General features: G+C 32.8%; 7 protein-coding genes across 10 annotated transcripts; 3 read left to right on the top strand and 4 right to left on the bottom strand.

Annotated features, from left to right (window-relative positions):
- Nucleotides 1–73: 73 nt before the first annotated feature.
- Nucleotides 74–1,282, bottom strand: LOC109594069 (OCIA domain-containing protein 1). The gene is made up of 5 exons (XM_020009233.2): nucleotides 1,089–1,282; nucleotides 917–1,037; nucleotides 521–862; nucleotides 339–453; nucleotides 74–279 (listed from the first exon to the last, which is right to left on the bottom strand). The coding sequence occupies exons 1-5, from the start codon at nucleotides 1,158–1,160 to the stop codon at nucleotides 168–170; spliced, it is 762 nt and encodes a 253-aa protein (XP_019864792.2). The 5' UTR covers nucleotides 1,161–1,282; the 3' UTR covers nucleotides 74–167.
- Nucleotides 1,283–1,659: 377 nt separating this feature from the next.
- On the bottom strand, nucleotides 1,660–5,345 carry LOC109594042 (ubiquitin carboxyl-terminal hydrolase 5). Of its 2 annotated transcripts, none has more exons than XM_049963205.1 (10): nucleotides 5,061–5,345; nucleotides 4,879–5,004; nucleotides 4,629–4,790; nucleotides 4,165–4,579; nucleotides 3,566–3,857; nucleotides 3,165–3,510; nucleotides 2,938–3,113; nucleotides 2,398–2,636; nucleotides 1,940–2,284; nucleotides 1,660–1,884 (listed from the first exon to the last, which is right to left on the bottom strand). In XM_049963205.1, the coding sequence occupies exons 1-10, from the start codon at nucleotides 5,154–5,156 to the stop codon at nucleotides 1,712–1,714; spliced, it is 2,370 nt and encodes a 789-aa protein (XP_049819162.1). In that variant the 5' UTR covers nucleotides 5,157–5,345; the 3' UTR covers nucleotides 1,660–1,711. The 2 variants fall into 2 exon arrangements, with proteins under 2 accessions (XP_049819162.1, XP_019864761.2); XM_020009202.2 differs by having other exon boundaries at nucleotides 4,629–4,808; nucleotides 5,061–5,344.
- A 3,317-nt stretch (nucleotides 5,346–8,662) lies between these two features.
- On the top strand, nucleotides 8,663–13,575 carry LOC109594116 (uncharacterized). Of its 3 annotated transcripts, XM_049962934.1 has the most exons (9): nucleotides 8,921–9,038; nucleotides 9,747–9,783; nucleotides 10,052–10,376; nucleotides 10,880–11,271; nucleotides 11,326–11,750; nucleotides 11,807–12,020; nucleotides 12,090–12,258; nucleotides 12,416–12,614; nucleotides 12,678–13,575. In XM_049962934.1, exons 3-9 carry the CDS (start codon nucleotides 10,109–10,111, stop codon nucleotides 12,964–12,966), a joined length of 1,956 nt encoding a protein of 651 aa, XP_049818891.1. In that variant the 5' UTR covers nucleotides 8,921–9,038; nucleotides 9,747–9,783; nucleotides 10,052–10,108; the 3' UTR covers nucleotides 12,967–13,575. The 3 variants fall into 3 exon arrangements, with proteins under 3 accessions (XP_049818893.1, XP_019864857.2, XP_049818891.1); XM_049962936.1 differs by lacking the exons at nucleotides 8,921–9,038; nucleotides 9,747–9,783 and adding an exon at nucleotides 8,663–8,764 and having other exon boundaries at nucleotides 10,058–10,376; XM_020009298.2 differs by lacking the exon at nucleotides 9,747–9,783 and having other exon boundaries at nucleotides 8,667–9,038.
- Nucleotides 13,567–14,565, bottom strand: LOC109594058 (ubiquitin-conjugating enzyme E2 G2). Its single transcript, XM_020009218.2, has 5 exons — nucleotides 14,413–14,565; nucleotides 14,280–14,361; nucleotides 14,108–14,226; nucleotides 13,916–14,056; nucleotides 13,567–13,859 (listed from the first exon to the last, which is right to left on the bottom strand). The coding sequence occupies exons 1-5, from the start codon at nucleotides 14,453–14,455 to the stop codon at nucleotides 13,741–13,743; spliced, it is 504 nt and encodes a 167-aa protein (XP_019864777.1). The 5' UTR covers nucleotides 14,456–14,565; the 3' UTR covers nucleotides 13,567–13,740.
- Nucleotides 14,566–14,924: 359 nt separating this feature from the next.
- Nucleotides 14,925–17,039, top strand: LOC109594051 (nucleolar protein 58). The gene is made up of 4 exons (XM_020009212.2): nucleotides 14,925–15,083; nucleotides 15,147–15,223; nucleotides 15,304–16,628; nucleotides 16,686–17,039. Exons 1-4 carry the CDS (start codon nucleotides 15,039–15,041, stop codon nucleotides 16,889–16,891), a joined length of 1,653 nt encoding a protein of 550 aa, XP_019864771.1. The 5' UTR covers nucleotides 14,925–15,038; the 3' UTR covers nucleotides 16,892–17,039.
- Nucleotides 17,040–17,111: 72 nt separating this feature from the next.
- LOC109594054 (negative elongation factor D) lies at nucleotides 17,112–19,544 on the bottom strand. The gene is made up of 10 exons (XM_020009215.2): nucleotides 19,372–19,544; nucleotides 18,879–19,319; nucleotides 18,678–18,827; nucleotides 18,490–18,620; nucleotides 18,254–18,441; nucleotides 17,950–18,202; nucleotides 17,679–17,889; nucleotides 17,485–17,625; nucleotides 17,305–17,434; nucleotides 17,112–17,248 (listed from the first exon to the last, which is right to left on the bottom strand). The coding sequence occupies exons 1-10, from the start codon at nucleotides 19,426–19,428 to the stop codon at nucleotides 17,214–17,216; spliced, it is 1,737 nt and encodes a 578-aa protein (XP_019864774.2). The 5' UTR covers nucleotides 19,429–19,544; the 3' UTR covers nucleotides 17,112–17,213.
- Nucleotides 19,545–19,711: 167 nt separating this feature from the next.
- Nucleotides 19,712–20,369, top strand: LOC109594074 (ubiquitin-related modifier 1). The gene is made up of 5 exons (XM_020009238.2): nucleotides 19,712–19,833; nucleotides 19,885–19,955; nucleotides 20,013–20,094; nucleotides 20,147–20,195; nucleotides 20,247–20,369. Exons 1-5 carry the CDS (start codon nucleotides 19,802–19,804, stop codon nucleotides 20,313–20,315), a joined length of 303 nt encoding a protein of 100 aa, XP_019864797.1. The 5' UTR covers nucleotides 19,712–19,801; the 3' UTR covers nucleotides 20,316–20,369.
- Nucleotides 20,370–21,071: the final 702 nt, after the last annotated feature.

Raw genomic sequence — 21,071 nt, 5'->3', positions numbered from 1 at the left:
TGTCTCTCTCAAAATTCAGTAAGATGAAAGGGTTTTCTATTGGTCTAAGAAAGAAATAAATAAATAATCCTAATGATTATTCACTAGTTTATTTCTTGAATGTTTACATACAAAGCAGTTTTAAACATAGTTAATACATAACAATATCTACAGTCATCACAAATAAATCACTCCATTTCATCACCATACTTGTTTTTAACTTTGAAAGAAGTTTCTGCATCTGAAGTTGACGCCTTTGAAAGAGGTGGATGCACTTGTGATGGTGTTCTGGCAGGTTCTCTGTCAAGATAAGACAATAATTAAGTAAGTAAAAACGTAATAAAAATTAAATTACTTACATGTAAGTGCCTGTTCTTTTTTGTAAATATTCGTCACGGTTTTTTCGCCTAAGTTCTTCATATGATGTTTTTTGGTTAGAAATTACTGGTGGTAATTCTTCTTCATATATTGGATCTAATTGAACACAGTAATACAAGAGAAGTTAAATGGGCAACAAAATTATTAACCTCAATGTACTTACTGTCTAATGAAGGTCTTTGTGAATCATCAAGTCCCTCATGGTAAGGTCTCGAAGTGTCTATGTCCAAATTACTGCTAGGATTAATATCAGAGTAAGAGTCTTTTTGTGCAATACCCGGAAACGGGGCTAAGGACATTCCTGCACCAAATGAGCCATCTATAGTTTCATTTATTTGTCCACTTCGTCGCAATCTTAGCATTTCTCCAACTCGGCTGTTGGGCAATTGCATGAGCTTTTCCGCACATTTTCTTTGGTAAGAGAACTTGCCAATAAAGTATCCTAAAATAACTCCAACTAACACCTTGGGTGTGGGCCCAAATCTTGGATGTGCTTTAAAATATCCTGAAATATGTGATTAGATTTGATTAATAAATAAACAAATATTTTTGTTATCACCTGCTTTGACTCCAAAATATGCTGTTGCGCTGAAGATACCGCCCAAAGGTAGGCATCTCTGATAAAAACTTTCTTGATTGCATTCCTTGATAACTCGAAGTTCCTCTGGAGAAAATTTATACTAAAATAGATAATTTTAAGTTTGGAAGTGGAAAAGAATGTCTTTTGTTACTTGGCGATTATTTGGACCAGGAAAAGTACGGTGATCTTGAACATTGGGCTCGCTCTGATTAGTGGTATTCATTTTAGTATTTCTATTTTGTTAAGAAGAACTCAGGACATTTTGAGGTTATGTGAGAATCATATTTGTCAGTTGATTATGGAGAGTTGCAGAGGTGGTTGCGTACTCTGGTTAAGTGAGATTCTAATAATTAAACGAAGGAATGAAACCTAAAATAAAAATCTAAAAATACCAGTTATTTAATATACTATAAATTAATTTTACACGTTTAAATATGTAAAACTCAAAATAGATAAGAATCTGTGGTATATATGTATGTAACTGATGATGATTTTGGTTGATTGAACCCAATTTATGTCTGTTTGATAAATACTGGTCATCGAAAGTCCAAAGGAAATGAAAACGTTTTAAAATAGACACTTTTATAGTCTCATGAATCTGGTACATTTCATTATTAATTTATCAAATTAAATATAACTTTCAAATAGAATTTAGAAGAGTGTTAGCTCACCAAATTTTACATTATATTCTTAAAATAAATAAAGGTAAGTAAACATTCAAGTAGAATAATCTGATTTAATAATAAAAATAAACAAAAAGTACAAATACAATAATTAAAGTCTTTCGTACAAATACAAGTAGCCTAAATCCTTTGGTGGATTTTCAGATTTTGCTACTTTATTATCATTAAAAATAACCCATTGTCCATTCTTCAACAAATGAACGACATAATGTCCGACCATCGTGGATGTTCCCATATGAGAAATAAATCCAACTAATTTGTATTCTGAAAAAAATTAATGATGTAAATTTAATTAAGAGATTCTTTAGTGAGTACTTACTTCCTTCTCCATCTCTAAACTCAGGGGTAGTAGGAACAGCACCACTTGGTGAACTAGATGCATTCAGTTCATCTTGATGCGAGAAAATCCAATCCATAGCACGTTCTACGTTGTTATCAGTAGCTTTCAGTGCTTTTATCGCTTGGTCGTTGGTGAAGCCCATAGAAGAAAGTGTTTCAATGGCTTCTTGATTTGGTGTGAAGGAACTGCTTTCAGTACCTGGTGGAATAAATGGGTCAGCAAAGTCTGAGTCAGTTATATGTCTCATCAACCATGGTACAGCTTCTTCCACTCCATTGTTATGGGTGAAGAATAGAGCCCGTTTACAAGCTTCTGGTGGAAAACCTGTAATAAATTTTTAAAATTGTATTTTTATTTTTTAAAATATCTTGGAAGTATAAGTTCTCGTTAAGATTGTCAAATTATTTTTTTTATTTGATCTTTATAAATTGTTTTACCCATATCAACTAATTCAGACAGCATTCGTTCATCGAACACAGGTGGAGGCGGACGAACTTCTGGTTCTGGCAGTAATTCTTCATCTGGTTGAGGTCCTTTTCCCCGTAAAGGTGTTAAATCCAGTACATCAGGCATCTCAATAGAAACGTCGAGTTTAATAGGTACCCAGTCCTCGCGAAGCATGAATTTCTTTAACTGAATCAGAATATAATCTGGGAACGTGGCCAATCGTGTTGTTCTACGAAAAATACGATTATAATAGTTGATTCCCATATATCGGCTTTGATTGACTTCGTGATTGATTCTTTAAATATAGTTCTGTGAGTTAACATATTTACCAGCATCAAAGCACTCTGATAATATTACTTTTTAACTAATTATTAGTTACAAGAATGGCAGGCGAATGGCTAACAAGTGATTCGCGTCAATTAACGAGATATCAACCAAAGTTAACACCCTGATCTGGTGTCGCGCCGATAGGTCAGTGTTTTCTAACATCTTCAATGTAAATTGAAGTTGATGTACTTTTGCTAACTTACTTTCTCGCTACAACATTTTGTCCCGCAGCACTACTATAAAAATTATTTATTACTTCCGATTCGGAGAAAGATTCCAAGCAGGAGAAAAATTTAATTTTTGGTCTGACTAGCGACTCCGGTTCCAAACGTTTACCACTGACTTCTGCTTCAGCCTTTTTAGCTTCATAGGCGGCCACCTGCAGATTTCAAGATAATAAATAAATTACATTACATTTATAAAACATTACTTCTTCTTTATTAATTGCTGCTTCTAATGGTATCATCAAAGGCAGAATAAGTTCAGATCTCTCTAAATATTTAACTTTTTTGGTAGATCCACATTGAAATCTTTCTTCCACCTTAAATTTAAAACATTCACCAGGATTGACTCTATTTTTCGTGTTTCGCTCAAGAATTGTGAGGAAATGTAACATAAACTCTTCTACATCCTGTTGTTTTTTAGTTGAAAATTCCGGATGTCCGCGACCAATCAAACTTTTAAACATAAAAGGAGATATACCAGGCAATTCTTCATCTTCAGATGGAGGTGGATTTGAATACTTTCCTGACAACAACCCAAACGCCAGTTTGGACCTGAAATTTTTGTATTATTTTTATTTGATTTAAACTAATTTCGAATTCAAATTACATTTGAACATTAAAGTCTTCCGCGGGATCACCACTGCATTGGTTGATTATTTCTTCACGACCGTCGTAATATTTTTTAATGAAATCGGGAATCCTAAAAAGCATCTGCATCACACTGTTCAAATAACAGGAATTACCCATGTTTGCCATTCCTGTATAACCAGGGCCATAAATTGGTTTTAAAGGCATACCACTTTCCTGAATGGCTGCCCATTCATTTGTTTTTTGATTAAGCTCAAGTTCAAGTTCAACCATCGACTTTTCAGTTTTTTCCATGTTCTGAATGTTTATACCTGAAATTTATAAAACGTATTTGATGATACAATGAGTGTAGGTTATGACTTTTGACAAGAGGATACCACACCACTAATTTAGTAAATGTATTTACAATATGTGAATTTTCTATACAATTTTTAAGTACTACTTAGTTCCTTCCAATTTTAACTTAACAATTAACATAACCAAGACCACTTTAGAGGTTTAGAGGTCTATTTGGTTCTATACGAATTTAAATGCAATGTCTTTAGAAAATAGAGAAACTTTAAATTTCAAATTATTCTTTAATTGTACTTGCTGGTTTCACTATTGGAAAAAACTTACCCCAATGTGCCAAATGCTGAATTAAATTAGGATCTTCCACCATGTCATCTTCAGGATAACTAAAGACATCCCCTTTACCATCTTTGGTAATAGTTCCCAATTTAACAGCCAGTGGATGATGGGTGTTGTTATAATGTTCTACTGCATGGTTGTTACCACCTGAACCATCAAAGAATTTTCGACCACATAATATAGAACCATCAGTTAAATTCAACCATAAGTTTTCAGTCTTATCACACTTTTCACATTTCCAACCAGATGGAGAAATTTTAATCCCATTGTCCAATTGGGTAAGGTTACTTGCATATTTAGACACCATTCTAGCTTCACCATCCCAGGTGCCACTCAGTGCTTCCAGTTCAGCAAGTTTACTAGCTGATGGTAGATCCAAAAGAGCTTGTACTGATTGTTTAACCTAAAAAGTAATAAGTTAAAAATAATAATTAAATAAAATTATGACTAACAATTTCAGGCAAATTATTATCTGGCCAGGCAAGTGTTGTAAAACTTGGTAGGACAACTACATTGTAGATATCTGTATATTTATATTTTTTTCCAGAGTCAGTGTTAAATCCTCCTTCAACTCCAATTGCCAACCTGGTTATTTTCTTTTCTGGACCATCTCCCTGTTGTGGTGAGGAAACCTATTAATATAAACCTCATATACTGCTATTTCCTAAAGTGATGCATTGGAGATACATCAATCTCACATACCTCTTCTTTTTCTCTACGTAAATGCAAGAAAACTGCATCTCCTGTTCTTGAATAATAATGTTCAACATAATCTTGACCTAATCCAATGAAAGTAGACAAACTGACATATAACCCAGTGGGTGTCTCCTAAAAGTTATAAATCATTGCATATTAACCTCACTTCCAAAATTCTTTGTACATACCGGATTATCAAAGCTATAGACACACTCATCTTTGTGGACTTTATCATGTTGTGTGGGAACTTTTATTCTTTGTAAATGTAGTTGTAATAGTTCCATTTTCTAAACCTTATGAATTCCACTTGTTCTCTATGACACTGTCTTAAAATAGTTCGGACTGAAATGCATAGAAAACTAAAATGCCGGTTCTACAGTATTCTACAACGTTGCCATTGTAAATATATTTTTTTGTATGTATGTTCACGTATAAATATAAGGAATTTGGAATTTTAAAAATAGAAACATATAAATCAGATTCAGCCGAGACTTAACACTATATTTTGATGTATCCATTTAGACAATTAAACAACAATATATATTTTAGACAACTTTATAGAACAATACAGAGAGGAATTCAGTGAAATTCACAAAGTATTGCAAATATTAAAGCTATTCAGCTCACGGGTTATTGTTAGGTATTTGTGATTGGGTCATACTGAAAATTTCAAAAATAGTATTCACTATGTTAAATATTTGGTAATTTTGCAGAATTCACGATTTTAAGGAACATTTTCCAGCGCATGCGTCGTGTGGTACTGGTTTCGTGCTTCTTTACAATGCAGTGTTGTCGCTTTGTATCGGTGAAAATATTCGAATTGTTTTCTGTAAAAGTTTTGTGTTCTAATGTATTATTTTTATTCTTCTGGTAATTACATTCTTAATTTATTGATATGCTTATTTAATATATTTTACTTTACAGATTATTTTCATTTTTAAAACATTATATTTTTAATTTATTGCTAGTTATTTTTTAAGTTATTTTACTAGATTATTTGGGTGCCGTAATTCTAAAACATTACATTTTTATTATTACCATTATTTTTTGGTATGTACAATCTTAATTTATTTTATTTTATAGATAATTGTATAGAATTTAATTTAAAAATGTAATTTTATTCATTTATAATTTATTTCCAATTTATTGATAAATTTTATTTATTTATTTATATAGAGAAATAAATATAAAAATTGCAATGAGCATTTTAAATTGTATAAGGGAGCAACATCCTCTGGAATAGATTTGTTTTTGTTTTTATTGTGTTGTGTTTTTTATTATAAAATATGTTATATTAATGTATTATTTTAACATACTTATTCGACTTCTATTTTTTATAAAACTTATTCCCCTTTATAAATTTACCTAATTATTAAATATTTCTTAAATTTATTTAATAATGGAATTTTAATTAGATATAAATATCAAAGAAATATAGAATAAATAAAAAATTAATTAATAAAGTAGGATTAGCCAAATTTTATCTTTTCTAGAATTCAACCACCTAAATGGTAAAAGTTATACATGAAAAACAAAATAAATTACGTACAGATTTTTAATAACATTTTTCTCTACATATTTTATTAAAACTGAAATCTGGTAACTATGCGGTATAAAATCTCCTAAATAGTAATCAAGTTGACGCATGCGCTAAAATATTCCTTATAGTAGCGGATTCTGCAATATTACCAAATATTTTGTGACACCTCCTTGTATTTTAAGTGTGGCCATAGAAAATCTATACGAAAAACCTAAGAAGTACCAACATAACTGGGCACAATTTCGGGATGTGGCCATGTTGCCATTTTGAATACGGTGTTACTTTTTCCAACAGATATCTTTTTATTCATCAGTCACTTATAAAGGGGGAAACCTCATATTTAAAATTTATATCAAATGTGTATAGATTAAGTTTTTCCAATAGTATATAAAAACAAAACAATTAAATAGTTCGCATAAACTTTATTATATATACATGGTAAAAAAAATAAAATATACATAATATATGCATATCTATATGTGTGCACGAATTATATAAATGTGTATATAAATTTGTATTGAAGTTAAATTCAATTTTACCAAGATTTCTCAGAGTAGATATGGAAGGTAGACAAAAATAAGTTTGGGAATAACGATAAAATTTACCACTTCATTTAACATCAAAAGTGCGAAAGTTCTATCATCAAGAAATCAAATTTTATGATTAGATATTTGAGAGGAATTTCTCAATTGAGAAGCAATAAAATTTTTGTAACCAGATTTAAATCAGAACAAATTTCTCTAATTTTCTATTTCAAAATGGAATGTATTATGGAAGTTGTTGTCTGGTCCATAACATGAATGTATAACATTGAACTGTTTATTGATTTGCCAGTAGTAAAAATGATAGGTCTGATCAGTTCGAGGGTCAACTCTGTCTTGGCTTGCGTAGGTGAAGGCTGCTGTGACCTGGGCCTCAAGGGATTGGTTTTTCCTGGAGGTCTCAGCAGTGCCCATGGCCTATCCTTCTAAGTAAGACCTGGTCTGGTACAATATCTGCTGTACAGCTGCATCTGCAGTACAACTGTATACAGCAGACAGCATGTTTTTAACTTTAAAATGTTAGAAATAGCATTTCGATGCATTTTATACAACAAAGAACTTTTCTCAGCATTATTATTTCTATCTGTAGTTTTATCACAGACAGTAGATACATGTACAATTTAAAGGTAGAGAAGATCGAACCTGAAAATTTTTGTTAAAAATAAATAACAAAAAACAAATATAAAAATATTATACCTGAGAGTATTTTTTACATTGAGGATCCTTAAGGATCTCTTCAAGGGGTCATCTAACTGTAATATAATTATTATTGCTATATAAGAGCTAGTAAATTATTTTCTCTAAGTTCACTATATATTCCCTGCACATCACAAAACACCCGTATGTCACAAATTTTGGGGAATTTCTATTACCAATTTATAAAATTAAACATTACATCAGTGTATTGAAAATTTATAATAAATGTAATATTTTTTGGATTTATGCATTATTAAATTAATAGTAGTAAAATTTCAATTGGTACATAAATATAAAAGTGTTTTATAATTTTTAGATGTAAATGAGTATTTTTTACAATAAAAAATATATGAAATACTTGATACAGCTGGATTTGTGTAGAGAGGTTTATATATTTTAATTTTAAGAATAATATGCACAATATGATTTGATCCCTAACTATACACAATATGTATGTTGAACAGACTTAACATGCATGTTATCCTCTCAGCAGTATTATATTAGTATTAGAAAATGTGACAAAAACATCACAGGAAGTGTATATACACAATTTAAAATTATACTTCTAATACTTCACATAATTAAATTTTTAGTAACAATATTAGTAATATTTTGCCAACAGGCATTGAAGACCTTAGTTAAATTGTCAAATGAAAAACAAAGTAAATGTGACAAAGACAATGATGTCTTTCTATGAAGAAAGTGTATAAATGTATATGGATATTAATTAAAATTATATTTATGAATTGTAGAAAGAATCTAAAATATTATATTGTGATAAAATATGTGGCTTCATCTGTTACAAATAAGTAAATAAACACTTTAGCCTGCAGATACCTCAACAAAGTTTCTTGTTTGATATAATATTTTATTATTTATACATAACTCTTCCTCCTAACTTAAATTTTCAGTTATTCTTTCCTTATATTTTCCACCAATATCATGAAAACAAATAGCATTGTCTACATGTAAACAATGTTTTTAGTGATTGTTAACTTGTGGTTGCAGGCCTGCAAGATCGAAAAATCCCCAACAAAAATGGTGTAATTATGATGAATCAGAAAAACGATTTAAAGCGAAAAAATGCAATATTTGACCACTGATCGGGACAAAAGTAAGCACGTACACGTAATTGAATCGAATCGAACTTCCGTCAGGTGCTCTCCCACAATTATGCCAATTAGGTTATTAGCGTTGAATCCGATTGTTATTGGGATGGTGTAAATAAACATAAATGAGTCATGGAGTCGCCTCCTTCGAGCTCGACCTGGTCAGCGGAGGCATTCATCCTCAGCGAGGACAGTGGTCTGTTGCTGACTAATGGCTCAGTATCCAGCGGGAGTATTAGTGGCGACAGTCGGGGCGGAAGAAGAAACTTGCCGTTTGAAGTGAGTTTTCTCTTGTTTAATTTTTACGGGATTACTCGGGAATACATCTAAATGCAATGTGAATTCTTTTACAATAGGTTGACCCATTATAACATAAAAAGACACTCCTTGGTTTTAAATAAATAACTTTGAAATTGTATACATTGAATGAGTAATGTAATAATAATATTAAAAAAAAGAAAAACATTAAATATGACAAAAATATCATTTGGAGTAAGTTATAGTCAAATATATACTTTTTAAAATAAATATTTATATTGTTTAATCATAATAATTTAACTTATCATGATTATAAATAAAAGCATATATTAGATAAAATTTTTATTTTAAAATTTGAATTGTTATGTACCTTCTTTATTATTATAGATTAACAATAATTGATATTTGGTGACATTTTTCATTTTAATTTACTTCCACAATTATCAACTGACTGATAATTGATATATCTAATTTCTGGAGATATTTAAGGTTAAAACTTTTCTGCATTTTTATGATTTAAAAGAACAGAGTAAAATGTTACAAGATTTTTAATGTAAGTAATTAATGGTAATTGTATAAATTATCTTTAATGCTCTAATAGTGTTTATTTATATTTTTTGATTGTAGGTTGCGAACTTTTCCATTATAATTTTAATTAACAACTTTGTTTATATGAATCATACTGTTTGGGTGTGTGTTTTTTAACACAATTCTTTTATATTCTTTCAGCTCGGCAACGAACTGAACTTATTGTAATATTATTTTAGTAAGTAGCAAATTTTCTTTTTTCTTGTTGTGTCTGCAGCTTGTGCCGAATCTGAATTAAAACAATGCGCCATTCATTTCCGTTCGCAGAATGAGTTTTGCGCTTAAGTAATAAAATTTAAAATTAGAATCGTCCAACGGACTTCTATTTTTGTTAGTCCTTCCACTCCGCAATCATACATCAATGCGTCTGAACTGTTTACAGTTTACTAACAAATATGCGCATAAGAAAAAGCTCACAATGTTATTTGTTGTTAAGTTCGCGGTAGTTTCAGGATAGCGATTGCGAGGAGAAGTCCCTGTCGCAAGATGATTCCTTGGACGGCATGTCCGACATTATGTGCGGCGAGAACTTCAACACGCTGAAAAAGGGCCCTAACTGGACGGACTTCACGACCAAACACTCCGCCTCGCCGATCGAGCCACCGCCCGAGTTTCAGGACAAGCCGAAAACCGCCTCGCCGGTCATCGAGTTCTTTTGCGAGCGACTGTCCAATCAGATTTTCTGCAAGGCTCTGTGCGAGTACCGCGACACCGAGTTGAGGAAGCTGCGGCTCTTCACACAGTTTCACCGACCTCTACATCATTTGCTTAGTGAGTGTAAAAATAGAATAGAAAAGTATATGGTGAAAGTTTTGTTATAAAAACATGTTTTTCAAATTTATATAACATTTTTAATCTCTAGGTTAAACATGTCTTTTCAATTAATGTTGTTTACATACATAGTATATTTTTAAACAAAAATGTTCAATTTTAATGTAGAGAAAATAAATTAATTAGTCTTCAATACTTCAATAATTATTTGATTATGAAGTATCAAATAAATAAAATTTAATATTTCGATAAAACACGTATCGATAGAAGATATTTAAAACTATTTTAGACTAATCTAACTAATTAGATTAAAGAATATTTTGGGGACCGTCCAATAAGAAAACAATGCATATCTCCGCTATTTTGAAAACTTTATAAAAAGTAGAAATGATTTTTAATCATATACATATTTTACGTGTTTTATTAACAATTTTTTACTGTTATGAAAGCCTGCACTATGAACAATATCCAGTTAATGTAATAAATAACTCGTTTTATCGTAGGCCGTCCGTATTGGACGCCGGAGTTCATACCGTTCAGCCCGTGTCACCATATCGGGCGACCGAGTTCGCGCAGCTCGCTGGGCTCGTCGCGGCTCTCCAGCTCGCACAATTCTCTGTCGGTGCCGACGGCGCACCGCGTCGACGACTCGACGTTCATCACCCAGGCCGTATCGCACGACACGTTGTCCTCGAATCAGATCAGCGATCTGTACAACGTGCCGTTCGACAGTGACATGTACGCGGTGCCGATCGACGTCGTCAAGCCGCCTCTGAGACCAAAGCGCAACCAGCACAAGAAGCGGCGGAGGAACACGTCGTCCGGTTGCAGGGAACTGGAGGTCAGACAGTGTCGACTCATCACCGGCAAAAAAACGGCCATCCGAGCCGAGAAAGTACGTCCGCAAACAACTTCAGTGACATTTTAATTGATTTGTTTTTTGTTATAGTATCAGTGGTCCACCGTTCAGGACACGAAGAGACACAGCGTGGCCGGCACTTCGGCGCCCCAAGGCGAACCGATCCACATGACGCTGCAGGAAGTCAGACAGTACCTACAGACATTGTACTCGAGCTCCTCTGACTCGTCGGAACCGAAGGAGAAGATTTATAAACCGAAACCGTCTATACTGGTAACGAATAACAACAAATATCCACTGGATAATATTATTATGAGCAAAGAGAACACGGCCAGTCCGAACAATCGGACCAAAAAGAGCACATTCCTGATTAACATTAAGAATAAGAAAGTAAAAGATTCCTGTGATAATGTCGGCAAGCAGATGAGCATGTCGCCGACGAAGAAGGAGGAGAAACGGAAAAAGACGCCGACGCGTCTGTTTTCTCTGAAGCAGACTTTATGTAATATGTTTAGGTAAATTTTATCTTTCTTTTTATAGTCAAATAATTAACTGACAATTTTTCCAATAGGTTTAGGAGGTTCCTGTCCCCGGAACACGTGAAGGCTGATAGGGGGACTGATGTGCAGGAAAAATTGTCTTACGGGAGTAGTGGCAATCTGCTGGACGATGTACATAATAATTTAAGTAGTAGGGCTTTGCCGCCGCTCCCCGCCAAAGAAGGCGCGGTCGTGTGTGAAGATAAGACTTTCGATTTCGCCACTAATATACAGCGAGTAAAAGATGTAAGAACCAAATCTGTGATTAATCTTTTGTTTCTTTAAAGCGTTTTGTTATGGTTAAATCGTTTTTAGTACGGATGGTATTGGGGGCCGATATCAAGCGAGGCGGCGGAAAAGATACTGTCCAACGAACCGGATGGATCTTTCATAGTACGTGATAGTAGCGATGACCATTATATTTTTTCATTAACATTTAAGCTTAATAACTGTGTTAGGCACGTTAGAATAGAGCATGATCAGGGTGAGTATAAACGAAACTTTTCATATCAAAAACAGGAATATTTTAAAACTAATGCATGCCCCTGTTCAAATTATTATACTTACGATTTGAATTGTATCCTGTTTGTATTGTCTGAATTTTCGTCGGTTGCATAAGTTTATGACGGCTTTGTTTTTAGGTAACTTTAGTTTCGGCAGTTGTACTAAATTCAAGTCCCAGACAATTGTAGAGTTTATAGAGAATGCGGTGGAGCATTCGCGTAGCGGCAGATATCTATTTTTCCTGCATCGAAGGCCGGTTATCGGGCCGGTACGAGTGCAATTGCTGCATCCAGTGTCTAGGTTTAAGCAAATACAAAGTCTCCAGCACATGTGCAGGTACTTTACCTCTTATTTTTACTCTTCCCATTACCACATTTTAATATGTTTTCTATTTTATAGATTTGTAATTCATAAGGTGGTAAGAAGAGACTTGATACCCAGTCTTCCTTTGCCGCGACGGATGATCGATTACCTCAACACTCCGCATTACTATTCCGAGCATTTCGTCGATATCGAGGAGCCACTTGCTTACGAAGAACGTCCCCAGTTGAGCAGAAGTCCAACACCTATTATTAGAGACATAGATAATCGTGAACATGACGTCCAACCAGTTGATAATCCTGAAGTACCTGTTAATAATTACGTTATCATTAACAATTCTAATTCGTTAACGCCTAGACAATCTTAAGCAGATTCGGGAGTAGACTTTTTGTTTTCGAGTATTAGAATTAAAATGAACAAGGGTATTTTCCAATAACAGGCAGAAACTTACTATTAGTGGTTGTTATTTGGTTTGCGCAATTTCGAGTGATCGATAAAAGAACGTTCTTATGAAGTGCGCCGTTTTGATGAAAAAATTGGCCTAACACTCAACGAAAAGGAATTGATTACAAATCTTTGTGCGCTTCATAAACTGGAAATTAATCACTCATATTTATTAGCCAGTTAAATTTTCGGGTTGTTTATCTGCTAGAGTTATGTTCAAAAAGTAACAATTATGTAATAATACTCCTTTTGTTATATATGCTACTTATTATCTTTCAGACCAAAGTTATAATGTGATTTTAGTATTTGTATGCTTCTAAGAACAGCAATAGGTTTAAACTGTATTTATACAAAAATCAACGCACATTAGTACATAGAAAAAATGAACTTGTAAGTATACTTAAGTTTTTATAGGTTGTGAAACGTAAGTTATTTTCCAAGAGGTAAATGCAATATTAAGTGTCAGATAGATTAGGTTCCTAATGTTATTATTTAACTATGTGCGAATATTAAAACAAAAGTGTATGTGAAACGTATTTTATTTAACAAAATCCTTTTAGAAAAAATATTTTTTTACTTTATACAGTTAGACAAATTTATAACGTGTTCACTGAAAAAAAATTAAAACAACACTTTAAAAATAATAGAATGTTTATATTCTATTAAATATTAAAATAAAAAAATAACAAATAATAAATTATGAAGGAATTCCTAAGGTTCTCCTGACTATTTTCTCTGCTATTCTGTTAAATTCATCTCTATTCTCTCTCCACATTTTAGCAGCATCAACATTTGCTCCACTTTCATCATTTGGTTCTAAAATAAATTAACATTTAAAATATGCCATTAAAGAATGAATGGATTAAACAAACCTGCTAACATACTAACTACAGACAGTAAAATCTTTTCAACACTTTGTACAGGTGACCATCTCTCAGCACTGGTTTCATAACCCATAGGATCATCTCCAGGAGCATGTAAAATTGATATGCAAACCCGACCATCAGCATAAACTAAATAAAATAAATTAAATATAAAAATTTCTTATTTATGGAACTTCTTACTGTTTGGATGGAACATTTCACAGGTAAATTGCATCTTTGGCGGACTTAATGGATAATCTGAAGGAAATATTAATTTTGCTGGGAAAACTCCACCTTCGAAACAAGTACCTTCTGGACCGCTAGAATTTAATTTCAATTTATTGAGTTGGTAAACGGGATTTGTTTTACTTACGTTATCAAAGCCTCCCATTCGAAAAAGTTTTCTTCATTTATCGGACCTGCTATAATTCCTTCAGGGGGATTTAATGTTAATTCTACAAAAATAAAATTAGGTTAACTTGAAATGAATTTCAAATGTCAATTACGTTTATATTCGGCCATTAGTCTTCTTAATGCAGACCCAGCCATTTTTATATTAATTTGGAAATAAAATAAACTGATCTAGAGTGTAGAGACAAAAATTTCTTGTAATGTTATTAAAATGAATTGTCAAAACTGACAACCTAGGAATAACATTAAATTTTTAAGCAGACATGCGCATTGAAAAAGAGAATGTTAAATCTTCTTGCACTCGAAATATAAAATATAATTTAAGATTAACCTTTATATTTAAAGTTTATTAAGAATAAAATGATTTATTATTTGTATAAGACCTTTTATGTAAATTTCTATAAATTGAAGAAGAGGAAGACACATATTTGAATTAAATTAAATAATTTTTTGATAAATTGTGTTATTAATCATAGTTTTTTGTTAGTTATACTTTAATGAATAGATATTTTTTAAAACGTCTTGTCTGACACAGACAAATTATAAGCGGGTCATCTTGTACACCTTGCGTTCGAAAGAGATAGGCAACCACCAACATACTCCAACTTCGCGTTAGTCCTCCACGTGGAAAACATTTCCGTATCCGACGCTCCATCGGCGTTGGTGTTTCTTTTGGTAAATATTGCTCGAATTAAGTGGTGTTTGCTGTGATTGAGTGAAAATGTTGGTGTTATTCGAGACCCCTGCGGGGTACGCGGTTTTTAAAGTGAGTTGATTATTATTTTAAAGAAATTACAAGAAGCTAACCTAACTTTTTGCATGCTTTCAGCTCTTGGATGAGAAGAAATTACAACAAACTGATAATTTGTATCTTTCCTTCAATTCACCCGAGTCTGCTGGAAAAATGTAAGTATTTCTATTTTTGTTTATCCCTTTTTTAATCAAAAACATGATATTTGTAATATAAAACAATAATTGTTTTATAGTGTGAAACTCAAGCATTTTGAGAAGTTCGCGGACACCACAGAAGCTCTTTCTGCGGCTACAGCTTCGGTTGAGGGCAAAATTTCAAAATCCTTGAAAAAAGTAATAAAAAAGTTTGTTGATGAACAGGAACAGTTATTAGTAGCTGATGCAAAATTAGGATCTGCAATTAAAGAAAAATTCAGCTTGCAATGCCTGTCGAATACGTCTGTTCAAGAATTAATGAGATGCATCAGGTCACAACTGGACAGTTTACTTTCTGGCTTGCCCAAGAAAGAAATGACTGCTATGGCACTTGGTCTTGCACATTCCCTCTCCAGATACAAGCTGAAATTTTCACCTGACAAGGTTGATACCATGATTGTGCAAGCTGTATCTCTACTAGATGATTTGGACAAAGAATTGAATAATTACATAATGAGATGCAGAGAGTGGTATGGTTGGCATTTTCCTGAACTGGGCAAGATTGTCACAGACAATATAGCTTTTGCCAAGACAGTAAAAATTATTGGAACAAGAGAGAATACTGCCAACTCTGATTTGTCTGACATTCTTCCAGAAGAAATTGAAGAGAAAGTGAAGGAAGCAGCAGAAATCTCCATGGGTACAGAAATATCGGAAGAAGATATCCTGAACATCCAGAATCTGTGTGATCAAGTGATAGAAATCACTAACTACCGTACACAGTTGTATGACTATTTGAAAGCTAGAATGATGGCAATGGCTCCTAATTTAACTGTGTTAGTAGGAGATTTGGTGGGAGCTAGGCTAATCTCACATGCAGGCTCATTGATTAATTTAGCCAAACATCCAGCCTCAACAGTGCAGATCTTAGGTGCTGAAAAAGCGTTGTTCAGGGCGTTGAAAACTAAAAAGGACACTCCAAAATATGGTCTTATCTATCACTCACAATTGGTGGGACAGAGCAGTACAAAAAATAAGGGTAAAATGTCGCGTATGTTGGCTGCTAAAGCTGCTCTTGCCACTCGCGTTGACGCTCTGGGTGAAGATGGCAGCTTCACATTGGGAGCAGAACATAAAGCCAAATTGGAGTCTAGATTGAGGGTATTGGAGGAAGGTAACATTAAGAGGATCAGTGGAACTGGAAAGGCCAAGGCCAAATTTGAAAAATACCATGGCGTTAGCGAAATCAAGCAATATCCCGACGCAGCTGATTCAACATTACCGTCGTCCAGCAAAAGGAAGAGGGACGATTCTGAGATCAAGCAGGAAGTGAAGACTGAAGATGTAGAAACGCCTAAACAGAAAAAGAAGCAGAAAAAAGACAAGCAAATCAAGGAAGAAGTGGAGGAGGAAGTTGTTGAAGGTATAAGACATTGTTAATAGTTTAGTTTTTTGAAAAATAATTATAATTCTGTTTCAGAACCAACCTCTTCAAAGAAAAAGAAGAAGGTCAAGCAAGAACCTGAAGAAGATGAGGAAACGGAAGCGCCGACTTCGGAGAAGAAGAAAAAGAAGAAGATTAAGCTAGAAGCTGATGAAAGCCAGAATGCTGAAGAAAATGTCGCGGATGAATCCACAGAGAAGAAAAAGAAGAAGAAGAAAAAGAAAAAATCCGAGAGTGAATAGTTTCACATATTAATTTTGTTCAAGTATAATTTACTTGTTATATTTTCAAGTTACAAACGTAATTTTTTATTATGATAACGAAGTTAAGGTATCAAATAAAATTTAATATTTTTGTTTTATAGTAACGAATATATATCTATTATAAGTATTTGAATTATTATTTCATTAAATCAATAAGTATGAGAAAATTTAAATATTTATACAAAATAAAACGAGCAGATTTAATATGTAATACTATATTTTATAGATCAAGAGTTTCATTCTAAGTAAAAAATTGTAGAATATGTCATAATATATGTTAGTGGTTCGTTCCATCGTGTATTTAAGCTAAAGTTGTGTAATTAGCTTTACAGTAAACTGAAACAAAATAATATGTTATATAAGAAAGCACCCATTTAAAAATTTGATTATACCTATAAACTCGGAAACAGGATCGTTTTCACCGTCACCTCTCATGGTTCCAGTGATTTCATCATTTTCTACCATAGGCATAAATAAATGCACGAAATCCGAACTGTATGGTGGCCCTATCGTTTCTAGAACCTAAAATCAAATATTAACAAATTGCATTTTTAATAACAAAAACTACAAACCTCAGTAACGAAATATCTAATTAAAGAAATATCTGTATCTCCTCTTTGCCAGCACTGCTTGATGTACTTGACAACTGGTACCACACATCCTGCACACAATAAATTCACCATTCTGTCCAGAACCATCTTCCTCATCTCCAACTATAAAATAAATGCTTAAAACTACAAGATATGCATAGTTTTTGATAAATTACTTGGACTAAAATCTCCAGTTCATCTTGCTTGGATTCAAACAACCTAATCAACAATTCCAAAACTTGATTGTGCAAAAGGACATGACAAGATACCACTTCATCCAACAGTGCTAAATGAATTGGTGTGTGCTCTGTTGACAGTTTAAAATAACTGGGCTCTGTAACTGTGCATTCAACCCATCTTATCACACCAACTGACACAACTGGAAACCTAAATTATTAAATTAATTGAAATTAAATATTTCAAATAAAAACTCCATAATTATATTACTTTAAACTTTGATAAAGGGTGGCAACTTCAGCCATTAATTCTGAACTGCCTTTGTTGCCATTGCAAATGTTGTGGACGGTCTCGATTGCACGAATTGTCGGTTGCAGCTCATCCTTATTTGACATTCGTTTCTGTCCCTTTTTTGGAAGAATATCAGACACACTTGCTGCATATGCCAAGAGATGAATATACTTTGGTTTGTGGTCTGGGTTTAATTTTACTCCAGGTTTGAACAAAGCATCCACAAGTAATTCTGCAAGAGACAAATATTATTATTTATAAGGTTTAAGATATCAAGTTGTACCTAAAAATTGTGGTGTTCGGATTAAATCAATTGGTGGTGGATCAGGTCCATTATAATTTCTATACAATACAGTTATATCAGCTGGATTTAATGTGTTTTTTGATAACATAGCAGTTAGTGCTTGACAAGCTTGTGGATATGCTGAGGCTCCATTTAATGACATTGTTATAGGTGTCACATCATTCCCACTAAAATTAATCTTTTTAGATATTGCAAATTTGTTAATATAATATTACTTTTTTTGGGCACATTTCATAATTTCTTGTGACAGTCTTTTCATGCTGCTACCACCTTTAGTCTCTCTTGCTAAAATGTGTATAACAACCTGACTGTAAACATAAGTATGCTGCCCATGACAAACCATTTTCTGAAAGAAGAGTATATAAAGTATAAATAATATTACTGACTATTATATAGAGCATACTGCACATTCCCTACTGGCTTTTTGCCAATCTTCTGAATTTGTTAAAAAGCTTCCAATTGAAGTTTTGAGCACTCGAGAAAATACTTCCAGTTGTTGAGCTGCTGTTGATATACTTGTTATTTCACCTTGGAAGCCAGCATCTGATATAAGCTGAAAGCCAACTGTAAAGTTATTTATATTGGGACAATTCGGACACAGTACCTTTATTGTAAAATTGAGCATGAGACAATCGGGATATTCTTCTGCTAGTCTGTAAATCAGAGATCTCCACGTTGGATGTTCAATTAATTGCGTCAACCAGGCAGGAGTTTCTCCCTCCTCTGTGAAAATAGTGTCAGCCTTTTTAGGATCGAAAGTCTTCAAAATCATTTCCTTCAAATGGTTCTCAACCATTGCTTGTACATCTGTAACTTTAACACCGCCGATAATAAGCCATTCCGCGATTAAATTCGCCATTTGCGCTACGGCGGTGTAGTTTTGAGATAACTCCTCGATCACTTGCAGTGGATTGCCTCCGGATTGAAAGTACCTTTTGAGCTGAGAGAAAATCCCAGGCTCCATGATATAATCCGGAGTGGAGAATTTTTCCGCACATTCTCGTAACACTTGTTCAGGGTTTTCCGGCTCGTCTGGACCATCAGACTGAAAAACAGATTGTTAATTTTAGATTTTGGGAATTTTTTGCCGTGTTTACGTCTTGGTCCATCCGGTCAACACCTTCCCAGTGTCTCTCATCGTATTCGTCATCCATTTTTTGTTTATATCAATTCTTATACGACATCGATTTAATAAATACTTGATACGTAAAGTTTAATGCATTTGTTGCAAGATAAACAAACCATTGTAAACGCGCGCTGTTTATGGTGGCGACACTGTTCACACTAAATTTAAGGTATACATGAAAATGAGTAAAATCACTTAGTATAATTATAACTACGTATAATATAATAAAACAAATGATAATCTGTATGTATTAATATTTTTGAGGATAATAGAGTTTTTTAAAAAGTAATAAGCATTTTGGGGTTTAAGTTGGCAATGATACAAAGAAAATTTAGGTTAGGAGATTTTTTAAATGAGTAAAAACACGAGATAATTAAAAACGAGTTAATAATTACAACACCATGGGTGAATTAAACATTTCAATTGAATTTTGGTACAGTATTTAAATTCCAAACAATTATTTTATTGAGTTTATATGTTTTAGTGGTGGGGCAGAACTCTTATTTGAAAACAAAAAGTCCCATGATGTGGTACTGTCTGCAAAAGAAACAAATTGTAAAAAATTTAGTGATATAATATAATTTAACTTATTTGTTAATATATATTTTATAGGGACAATGGGAGATTTGATATTGTGGATAAAAAAGTATTTATTAAGAGATCGACCAGAACTTTTTATCCAAGACAATTCAGTGTAAGCAAATATTTTAATACCATTATATTTTTGTAATTTTTATTGATTTTAGACGTCCAGGAATTTTAGTTTTAATTAATGATGCTGATTGGGAACTAATGGTACATTATTTCACAAGTTTGTATATTTTTAATTAAAGTCAAATGTTTTAGGATACTGTGAATTATGTGATACAACCAAATGATAATATTGTATTTATATCCACTTTGCATGGGGGATAAATTTTAATAATTTTAAGTAATATTTATGTTATTTTCAATAAAATATTTATTATTCATTTTTGTTTAATTTGAATACGAAATTTTATGCGTATTTTAAATTATAAGGTTTTTTCGTATTAAATTTAAATTTATCATTGATTTATAAACATTCTGTATGTTACCATAGTTTATCTCAAATGTAAATAAACCATTTTTAAATCCAATTAAATTAATAAGGAAGGTGTATATAAGATGTTCACCCCGTTTACGACCCACAGATATAAAATAACAATTAACTTAATAATATTTCTAGAGGGCAACCATTATTCGGTAATTGGGCAAGGTGGAAGATTAAAGGCTTGTATAAGGATGTGGGCAGTAAATACAGTAATTCGCCGGACCGTGCGTTGCGGTCCCGATCGTCCCGTATTAATAGTTTAATAGTCCTGCATAATAAACCCCGGACTCGCCGAACGTGTAAATAGATCCGTAAATTGTCGAAATTGCATCGAGTCGGTTACACTTGCTTACCTACAGGTCCTGTGTACCTACGTTTATTACATCGGACTCAATTTGGGACGATCTATAACTTGTTGAGTGTTCCAAGCATTTAATTAGTTAATTAAGTTGACTTACTTTTTGTAATTTTGTATTTGACAGTCATAAAAAATTTTAAGATTTAATTATTAAATCTATCTTGCAGATAATTTTAGTGGTGTAATAAAAATTTAGGAGTTAATTGTTTAATTTGTGGCTCCAGTTAATCCTTGAATATTT

The sequence above is a fragment of the Aethina tumida genome, chromosome 2 (assembly GCF_024364675.1).
Source record: "Aethina tumida isolate Nest 87 chromosome 2, icAetTumi1.1, whole genome shotgun sequence".
Lineage (NCBI taxonomy): Eukaryota > Metazoa > Arthropoda > Insecta > Coleoptera > Nitidulidae > Aethina > Aethina tumida.
Note: the sequence above shows the minus strand (reverse complement) of the source record. Positions and strands in the feature narration are given on the sequence as shown.